Source organism: Salvelinus fontinalis, chromosome 18, assembly GCF_029448725.1.
Source record: "Salvelinus fontinalis isolate EN_2023a chromosome 18, ASM2944872v1, whole genome shotgun sequence".
Lineage (NCBI taxonomy): Eukaryota > Metazoa > Chordata > Actinopteri > Salmoniformes > Salmonidae > Salvelinus > Salvelinus fontinalis.
Window position 1 is genome coordinate 47,104,690 of NC_074682.1, and position 10,578 is coordinate 47,115,267.

Here is a 10,578-nt window from a genome sequence, read left to right on the forward strand (position 1 = left end):
ATAAAGGAGAGCTGTTTTCTGCAGTGTTGCTGCGTTGTATGTTTAGTGGAGCGCTACAGTAAGAGGTACATTAGTAGTCTGAATGGATGCACAGTCTTTTTTGAGGCCTGGTTTCTTCTCTTCCTCTTCTGTGTGTTTCTATGACAACCTGTAGTGTTGTATAATATGTTGTTTTGGGTGTGCACCTGTGTGTTGGCGTTTAATGACCCTCAGGTGTGTACAGTTGAGCAATAAGGCCCAAGGAGGATGTGGTATATTGCCAATATACCACGGCTAAGGGCTGTTCTTATGCACGACACAATGCAGAGTGCCTGGATACAGAGCTTAGCCATGGTATATTGGCCATATACCACAAACCCCTGAGGTGCCTTATAGCTATTAAAAACGGGTTACCAACGTAATTATAGCAGTAAAATGAAACGTTTTGTCATACCCTAGGTATACGGTCTGATATACCACGGCTGTCAGCCAATCACCATTCGGGACTCGAACCACCCAGTTTATAATATGTAATAAATGCCCCATTGGCGAGTTTCTCCTCTGGTTTCCCTGAGATTCTCAATGGTACTTGTCTTTGTCTTTGTTATTAGGATGTAGGAAAGTGTCAGGTTGTTGTTGCATTCATACCTTCACATTTAACATGGTTAATGATTATCCCCCTCAGGAAGTTGTAATTTAGCTCGCTTATCAAGCATTTGGCTCAACATAAAATTGACATGACATTTGCATTTAGATGAGAAAATCAGTATTAACCTGCCGTACCTCATGGGTTGCCACAATGGCATTCCATGTACTGTATATACCAAATCAGAATGGAGCAGAGATACAGACTCCGATGGTCTTGAGTGTGTACTGTAGGTAATATGCCTGTGTTGACCTTGACGTGTGTACCCGTCTGCATTTTCTCAGCCTCAGCACAGGGTAGTGGGAGGAGCAGCGGCCAGGGGAAGTCATGGAGGAGTCCACTCCAGACGCTCTATGACAGTGACCAGGTAAGTCCTGCCCACTACCAGGTAGGATTCACGTTGATGACCACTGAACTTGTTTTGGTCATGTTTTATGAGTTAGAATAGGTGATTTGTGAAAATAAAATAATTGGTAAGCTATTCAGTACTTACTGCTTACTTGCTAAAAGTCTCTTATCAGTGTTTCCCCTGTATTAATTTAGCTGCCCCCACTCCAAAAATGTATAAATGTTTTATTTTATATATAAATAAATAAATAATTGTCGGGATGGTGAAACATTTTCAGTGTAAACTTAAATGACTAAAACCAGATAAAGTATATATAAAAATAATGGAGCAAAATATTTTTTTTTTAAATAAGATCATCTTTGAGAACTAACAATCACCAAAATAAAAACTAGACAGTCAGGGAGAATCTAAAATGTTAAACATTTCATTGCATGGGGGCCCAGCTGATTTTGTTACGTTTGAGTCACTCCGAATAAGCCATGACAAAATGTGTATAATTGCAGGAAATTAGCTTTAAAACAGCAAAATGCTCTGTGTGTTGTGGCCCTGAAAAAAGTCCTAGAGTTAACACTGCTTATAATGTGATGGTGTTAACAACTGGAAATAAGAGTTCTCTTGTCAGCTTTCCTCAACCAATATGTAACGGCAGTCTAAGTCGTCCTCCTCCTCAGACGAGGAGAGGCGAGAAGGATCTGAGGACCAATGTGCAGCGTGGTAATTTTCCATGATTTAATTAACACAAAACAAGACACTATACAAAATGACAAAACAAACTAACCGTCACAGTCCTAGCTGGTGCAGACAAAACACAAAGACAGGAAACATACCTGAACATGCGAACTAACATAAAACGAAGAACGCACGAACAGACTAAACAAAACGAAACAGTACCATGTGGTGCACAGACACAGCAACAATCACCCACAAACAAACACTGAGAACAGCCTACCTTAATATGGTTCTCAATCAGAGGAAACGTCAAACACCTGCCTCTAATTGAGAACCATATCAGGCAACACACTTAACCCAACATAGCAACACATAACATAGAATGCCCACCCCAACTCACGCCCTGACCAACTAAACACATACAAAAACAACAGAAAACAGGTCAGGAACGTGACACAATATTACATTTTTCAAGCAACTGCAGTATGATGATTAACATCTTTGGCATCTATGGGAATTTTGGCAGTGTAAGCCCCTAATAAAATATATTTCCAATCCATGTTTAGAATAATTCTGCTTCTGAAGTTACTGGTTTGTCTGTAAAAGCAGATTTAGATGAAATCATCATTATTATCACCAATGCTTCTACAGATGTTCCTCATGCTCCAAGGGTTTGGCTGTCTCACAATCTGTACTAATTTCAAGCCTTTCAAACTGTCTCCTGTAGTTACTAGTGACTGTCAGTGATTGATACAGGTGCAACCCTTGACCTTTCTGATGTTTTTGTTTACCGTCTAGTTAGGGTTGGCCAATTCCAGTAACTTTTCCAAAATGACCAGGTTTTCCAGAAATCCTGTTTGGATAATTCCTGGAATCAGGAGGGAATAAGCAGGAAATCTGGCAATCCCCCAACCAGGGTATCTGGAAATGTTGGGAAAGTCACCGGGATTTTGCAAGACTTTGTCTACTACAGTACTTTGAAGTTCCTCATCAAACAAAAGCCCTGACTTGACGATTCCAGACTGCAGTCAGACATTGGTTAGCAAAATTAAATTATTTTGGACAGGCACTTGATTGAAAAATATAAAACTGTCTCTTATAAAAAATTATAACCCTGGATTTGCCAGGATTTGCCTCTATCACCCGCCTCTCCTTCCCACCGTTGTATCTAGTTGGCTGGATGTCCTTTGGGTGGTGGACCATTGTTGATACACACGGTAAACTGTTGAGCGTGAACCCAGCAGCGTTGCAGTTCTTGACCCACTCAAACCAGTGCACCTGGCACCTACTACCATACTCCATTCAAAAGCACTTAAATATTTTGTCTTGCCCATTCACCCTCTGAGTGGCACACATACACAAGCCATGTCTCAATTATCTCAAGGCTAAAAAATCCTTCTTTAACCTGTCTCCTCCCCTTCATCTACACTGATTGAAGTGGATTAAACAAGTGACGTCAATAAGGGATCATAGCTTTCACCTGGATTCACCTGGTCAGTCTGTCATGGAAAGAGCGAGCAGGTGTTCTTAATTTTTTATATACTATGTGTATGTAGCCTATAGAGTTGAATAGACTACTTAAGTATCCCATGTCATTCAACTTCAAAACAAATGTGTACAGTCAGTGTGTCACTATGACGGATTGAAATTTTGGTGTCAACTGAGGCCAAAGGATGAGCCCTGGGCCACAAACTCTCTACAATTATACAGTATGACATTACATAGGGACTGTTCCAGAACTAAGACTTGGAGAGAGCGTGAGAGAAATTAGCTTGGCTAGGGTACAGATAAAAAAAATTCTATAGGAGTGAGCTGTTACCAATTATATCTCAGGGAGGGGAGTCCAAGGCCCATGCAAAAGGACTGAAGAACTCCTAAAGACATCATTTACTTTAAATCGCTGGCGGTTTTATTTTTCTTATTTTGCACTTATCTCGTCCAAAGTGGAACCCTGTGGTGTTGCGATACTCTGAGGAAAAGTGTTTGAATTTATGAAGACAGATAGCAAAACTGGAAGATCTTTATAACCAATTGTATTAATTTTACTTCTCTGTATATGCCTACAATAATATTTTGTTGGATCACTTAAGGGTGTAATTACTTCTTACAAGAAGTTTAACCTAAGCAAATGTTTTACAATGTATGTAGAGTTGACCTTGCATGCGTCAGTTACCCCTAGGTTTACAAGGAGTACGTTGTATCTACTTGAGGTAAATCGTAGCCAACAGGGACGACTCCAGATAAAAGTATGTGCCATTAAAATAAATTTTGCTCCACAAATGAAGATACACTATCAGTGATAATGAATGACATTGACAAGTTACCTTGTGCCTCTGATGACAAAGATAAAGTAATAGTTGACTTGAGGTTTTACTTGAACTTCTGCCGTGACAAAATTGTTTGATAGAAAGATGTAACTACCCAGCTACACAGTGAGTGAAGCCTCCGTTAGCATCGGTGTTGCCTGCTCCAGTGTGTCCTTGATATTTCAGTGTCAACAGTGTCTTCTCAAACCAGGACAGAGGATGACACATGCCATCAGACACTGAGGCAAACTGAGAGCCTCCGCATTTGGCTGAGTAAATGGAAGGAGTAAATACAGGAGAGAGTAAATACAGGAAGGAAGACACGTTGAACTGGCTGAACTGTAGTGTTAGTACAGCGGTGTGTGGATGGGAGAGATTGAATGTGATTAGGACATCCAGCTGCAGTGTTTGTGTGTGTGTTACAAGAGGGAGAGAGATGGGTCAATAAAACTCAACTATGAAGTTTGACAAACAATAAGATACTTTAGAGAAGCTGTTATTTACTGTCATTCAGGACGAACATACTCTTCTCTTGGTTGCAGACAGACGTAATGCACACATTTTCAGATTATTTTCTACCTCTCCTCACATTCTCTTAATTTCTTGGAAGACGTCAGCATGACGTCAAAACGCCAGTCACCTGTTCGTATCCTGTACAATGGATTAAAGTGAGCTAAATTCAATCTCTGCTTCTGTTTGATGAGTGCTCCAACTCCTTTCTACCTCTAATTTGTCCTTTTGGAAATGTTTCTTGCTAAGCCCTTCTCATGATTTTTGTCATTGTTGTTGAGCACCCCTCCTTTCCTTTGTATGCTGAAGCATGAAGGTCCACCTGAACTCTCAATTTTCTGGAGATTAACTACATTGGACAGATTATGCCCATTATGGTTAATCTCCCAGACATTTATACTACTGCATAAGCATGTAGCTAATTCTTTTTCAGAATAATTTTTTTCTGTGGGGGTAAATTCAAGGTGTTGATTTAATTATATGAAGTGACATTGGAATGCGAGGAGTGTTTCAGCCCCTGTAAGTAACTTCCTAATGTCAATAAACAGAGGAGGTCCAAGCCTGACTTTTGAAAGGTGTTTTTTTCTTCTTCTCATAGTCATAGACAAAGGCCCCCGTCCAGAAACAACCCCCAGCCTCTACAAGGCACAGGTAGATCAGAAAGGATTGGATGGGTATACGCAATATGTTCCTCCTAGCTAGCCTGTCTGAGGGAAAGGTGGAGCTACAACCATTTTGTTTTTCCCAGCTAGCCTATCTGAGGGTTAGATTTAGAATAAGGGTTAAGTTTAGGGTTAGGATAAGGGTTAAGGTTAGGGTTATTGTTAGGGTTTGTAGATAGTTAGCTTAAATGTTAGATGGTATGTAGAGCATCTACAGATGGACTATCCAAATAAAGTTTTACCCTACAACCATATTGCAATATCTTCCTCTCAGCTAGCCTATCTGAGGACAAGGTGGCGCTACAACCATATTGCTTATCTATCAAATTACTTTAGATATGCAGTGCCTTCGGAAAGTATTCAAACCCCTTGACTTTTTCCACATTTTGTTACGTTAGTCTTATTCTAAACTTGACTAAATCATTTCCCACCCCTCAACAATCTACACACAATACCCCATAATGACAAAGTGAAAACATGTTTTTAGAAATGTTTGCACATTTATACAAAATAAAAAACAGATACCTTATTTACGTAAGTATTCAGACACTTTGCAATGAGACTAGAAATTGACCTCAGAAGCATCCTGTTTCCTATTGATCATCCTTCAGATGTGCTTTTCCATGGTTTGAAAAGGCACACACCTGTCTATATACAGTTGAAGGCTGTACAAACAAGTCTGTACAAACAATAGTACGCAAGTTTAAACACCATGGGACCACGCAGCCGTCATACCGCTCAGGAAGGAGACGCGTTCTGTCTCCTAGAGATGACAACAACAGCAAAGGACCTTGTGAAGATGCTGGAGGAAACAGGTACAAAAGTATCTATATCCACAGTAGAACGAGTCCTATATTGACATAACCTGAAAGGCCGCTCAGCAAAGAAGAAGCCACTGCTCCAAAACCGCCATAAAAAAGCCAGAGTACGGTTTGCAACTGCACATGGGGACAAATATCGTGCTTTTTGAAGAAATGTCCTCTGGTCTGATGAAACAAAAATTGAACTGTTTGGCCATAATGACCATCGTTATGTTTGGAGGAAAAAGTGGGAGGCTTGCAAGCCGAAGAACACCATCCCAACCGTGAAGCACGGGGTGGCAGCATCATGTTGTTGGGGTGCTTTGCTGCAGGAGGGACTGATGCACTTCACAAAATAGATGGCATCATGAGGTAGGAAAATTGTGTGGATATATTGAAGCAATATCTCAAGACATCAGACATCAGTCGCAAATGGGTCTTCCAAATGGACAATCACCCCAAGCATACTTCCAAGGTTGTGGCAAAATGGCTTAAGGACAACAAAGTCAAGGTATTGGAGTGGCCATCACAAAGCCCTGACCTCAATCCTATAGAAAATGTGTGGGCAGAACTGGAAAAGTGTGTGTGAGCAAAGAGGCCTACAAACCTGACTCAGTTACACCAGCTCTGTCAGGAATGGGCCAAAATTCACCGAACTTATTGTGGGAAGCTTGTGGAAGGCTACCTGAAACATTTGACCCAAGTTAAACAATTTAAAGGCAATGCTAGCAAATACGAATTGAGTGTATGTAAACTTCTGACCAACTGAGAATGTGATGAAAGAAATAAAAGCTGAAATAAATCATTCTCTCCTCTATTATTCTGACATTTCACATTCTTAAAATAAAGTGGTGATCTTAACTGACCTAAGACAGACAGGAAATTGTTATGAGGAAGAAATGTCAGGAATTGTGAAAAACTGAGTTTTAATGTATTTAGCTAAGGTGTATGTAAATTTCCGACTTCAGCTGTATGGCCCCACAGTTGACAGTGCATGTCAGAGTAAAAACCAAACCATGAGGTCAAAGGAATTGTCCGTAGAGCTCCGAGACAGGATTGTATCGAGGCACAGATCTGGGGAAGAGTACCAACACATTTCTGCAGCATTGAAGGTCCCCAAGAACACAGTGGCTTCTATCATTCTTAAATGGAATAAGTTTGGAACTACCAAGACTCTTCCTAGATTTGGCTGCCCGGCCAAACTGAGCAATCGGGGAGAAGGGCCTTGGTCAGGGACATGACCAAGAACCTGACGGTCACTCTGACAGAGCTTCAGAGTTCCTCTGTGGAGATGGGAGAACCTTCCAGAAGGACAACCATCTCTGCATCATTCCACCAATCAGGCCTTTATGGTAGAGTGGCCAGACGGAAACCACTCAGTAAAAGGCAGATGACAGCCCGCTTGGATTTTGCCAATAGGCACGTAAAGACCGAGACCATGAGAAACAAGATTCTCTGGACTGATGAAACCAAGATGAAACTCTTTTGCCTGAATGCCAAGCCTCACGCCTGGAGGAAACCTGGCACCATCCCTGCGGTGAAGCATGGTGGTGGCAGCATCTTGCTGTGGGGATGTTTTTCAGCGGCAGGGACTGGTAGATGAGTCAAGATTGAGGGAAAGATGAACAGAGCAAAGTACAGAGATCCTTGATGAAAACCTGCTCCAGAGTGCTCAGGACCTAAGACTAGGGCAAAGGTTTACTACCTTCCAACAGGACAACAACCCTAAGCACACAGCCAAGATAACGTAGGAGTGGTTTCGGGACAAGTCTCTGAATGTCCTTGAGTGCACCAGCCAGAGCCCGGACTTGAACCCGATCGAACATCTCTGGAGAGACCTGAAAATAGCAGCAACGCTCCCCATCCAACCTGACAGAGCTTGAGAGGATCTGCAGAGAAGAATTGGAGAAACTCTCCAAATACAGGTGTGCCAAGCTTATAGCGTCATACCCAAGAAGACTCAAGGCTGTTATCGCTGCCAAAGGTGCTTCAACAAAGTACTGAGTAAAGGGTCTGAATACTTATGCAAACGTGATATTTCAGTTTTTTTTTAATTCACATTAACAACATTTTCTAAAAACTTTATTTTTCTTTGTCATTATGGGGTATTATGTGTAGATTCACGAGGGAAAAAACGATTTAATTCATTTTCGAATAAGGCTGTAATGTAACAAAATGTGGAAAAGTCAAGGGGTCTGAATAATTTCCGAATGCACTGTACATGAAGTGCCATAGGTGTTAGTTCTGGAGCCAACACTATTTAGTTTCTGAGCCAAACTCCTTTAGTTCCTGAGCCAAACTCCTTTAGTTCTGGAGCCAACACTATTTAGTTCCTGAGCCAAACTCATTTAGTTCTTGAGCCAAAACACTTTAGTTCTGGAGACAAAACATATTAGTTCTGGAGACAAAACCCTTTATAGATTGTTCAGCACTTGTGCTCAGCCTCCTGACATGACATATTTTTGGTGTTCTCCAGACCAGTTTCCTGTCTTCTATCTAATGAGGTACAATGTTGAAACTTGTTCATGTGTTAACATGTTAAAATATGTCAGTGTGTTCAGTGACATGGATATAAAAATGTATCCCCGAGCAATAATCACTTGCCATCTCATTTCCTATTCTCCTCAAGCTCAATTAACTGTTAAACCACGCTGAGCCGTGTACCATTTGTGTCAGTGTCTGGAATCCTCTCCTCTCTTACAGCTGGAGCAGTCGACGGTGCAGGTGACCCACCAGGGTCGGCGGGAGCTGCTGGAGGACGCCTGCCGCTCGTACACGCGCAAGCGTCGCGTGCTCATCCCCGAGGACCTCAAGCACGTCATTGTGGATGACCAACACGGCTTGCTCTACTGCTACGTGCCCAAGGTGGCCTGCACCAACTGGAAGCGTGTCCTAATGGTCCTGACAGGCGCCGCTGGCCCCCACCGCGACCCCCTCGCCATCCCCGCCAATGAGGCCCACGTGCCTGGCAACCTGCGTACCCTCTCTGAGTATTCCACCTCTCAGATCAACCAGCGGCTGCGCTCCTACCTAAAGTTTGTGTTCGTGCGTGAGCCCTTTGAGCGGCTCGTTTCGGCTTACCGCAACAAGTTTACACGCAGCTACAACACGGCCTTCCACAAGCGCTACGGCACCAAGATCATCCGCCGGCACCGGCCCAACCCACAGGCCGAAGCGCTGGAGCGGGGAGACGACGTCTCCTTCGACGAGTTTGTCTACTACCTGGTGGACCCGGCCACACAGCGCGAGGAGCCCTTCAACGAGCACTGGGAGCGCGTGCACTCGCTTTGCCACCCCTGCCTCATCCACTACGACGTGGTGGGCAAGTACGAGACGCTGGAGCAGGACTCCCGCTACGTGCTGCAGCTGGCTGGGGTGGAGGGCCAGGTGACTTTCCCTGCCTCGGCCAAGAACACCAGGACTACGGGAGACATGGCCGCCCAGTTCTTCAACAACATCAGCCCCTTCTATCAGAAGAAGCTGTATAACCTCTACCACATGGACTTCCTGCTGTTCAACTACTCCACGCCGGAGTACCTGAAGTTTTGATGACGTTACGCTTCTTAGGAGGAGCCTTAGTTTGAACCATCTAGCATAAGCACTACGTCATGTAGTTGGAAGCGTGACATTGTGCCCGGCACCACTAGCTTATTGCTTGTGATGTATAGCTGATGTCAGCTCTTCTGGCGGCTTTTAACAGCTGTTGCTTATAACAACATTATGTATAACCTGTGACAGAGGGTTCAAAAGAAGTGGTACAGACACTTTTAACATGGGTCCCGGGACTCTTCAAAGCACAGTAATGTTTATTACGGAGAGGACTAACCTGGTGAAATATAAGGAACTAAAGATATCTTTCATATCAAAAGTGAGAGTGGCTTTAAGATGAGACAATGGGGAATAGACACTTAAGATGAAGATGTTGTACTCTTAGCAATGAGCCGATAGAGATTAAATGATTGCTTCTGTATGTGTAAAATGCACCTCAAGTGCACATTAACTCAAAATGACCAAACTTTGACACTACCAACAAACTTTGGTTACAATTATTCTTTTTTCTTTCAAAGTTTATTTTGTCACCACCATTCTACAGTAAGACTAAAAGGAGCGCAGGCTATCTGAAGTAATAGGGGTGCTGAACGTCTCTCTATTAGGGCCTTACGACTTAAAGGTGTATGACATCCCCGGGAAATTAGTGTTTTCCTTATACTGTAGAGAGTTGACTCTCATTGGACGGTTTATTTATTGTGATATTTGTGTCCCAATGTCAACAAACTGCAGATAGACCACACATTTAGACATTAGGAATAACTACCATAACCTCAGACAGTCAAATAAACACATTTAAGCAGTTTTTGTGTGTCTGTGTCTGGAATGCTGGCGTAGCAGTCAACACAATGGGTAACAATCCATCTTTGCAACATGTTGAATTTACTGTGTATGTTTGAAATATTGAGGTCAAATCATGCCGTTTTATAGGTCCTGTGAACAAAGGTATGAGAAGAGAGCCCTTTCACTGCATTCAAAACAGAGTTGTGTCCAATTGTACAGGTAATAGTTTTATCAGTCTTGATGTCAATACTCTTCACATTATGCTAGTACCAACAGTGACCCTTCTGGAGGCTTGGACACCTGTCTGATAAAGTCTACCGAAGAC

General features: G+C 42.6%; 1 protein-coding gene across 1 annotated transcript in view; it reads left to right on the forward strand.

Moving 5' to 3' along the window:
* The window catches only part of LOC129815651 (carbohydrate sulfotransferase 11-like), a 40,851-nt gene extending 30,576 nt beyond the window's left edge, over positions 1-10,275 (forward strand). Inside the window, exons 2-3 of the mRNA XM_055869644.1 lie at positions 910-992; positions 8,625-10,275. Of these exons, the coding sequence (XP_055725619.1) occupies positions 910-992; positions 8,625-9,470 (929 nt within the window). The 3' untranslated portion in view covers positions 9,471-10,275. The remainder of the gene's footprint in view (positions 1-909; positions 993-8,624) is intronic.
* Positions 10,276-10,578: the final 303 nt, after the last annotated feature.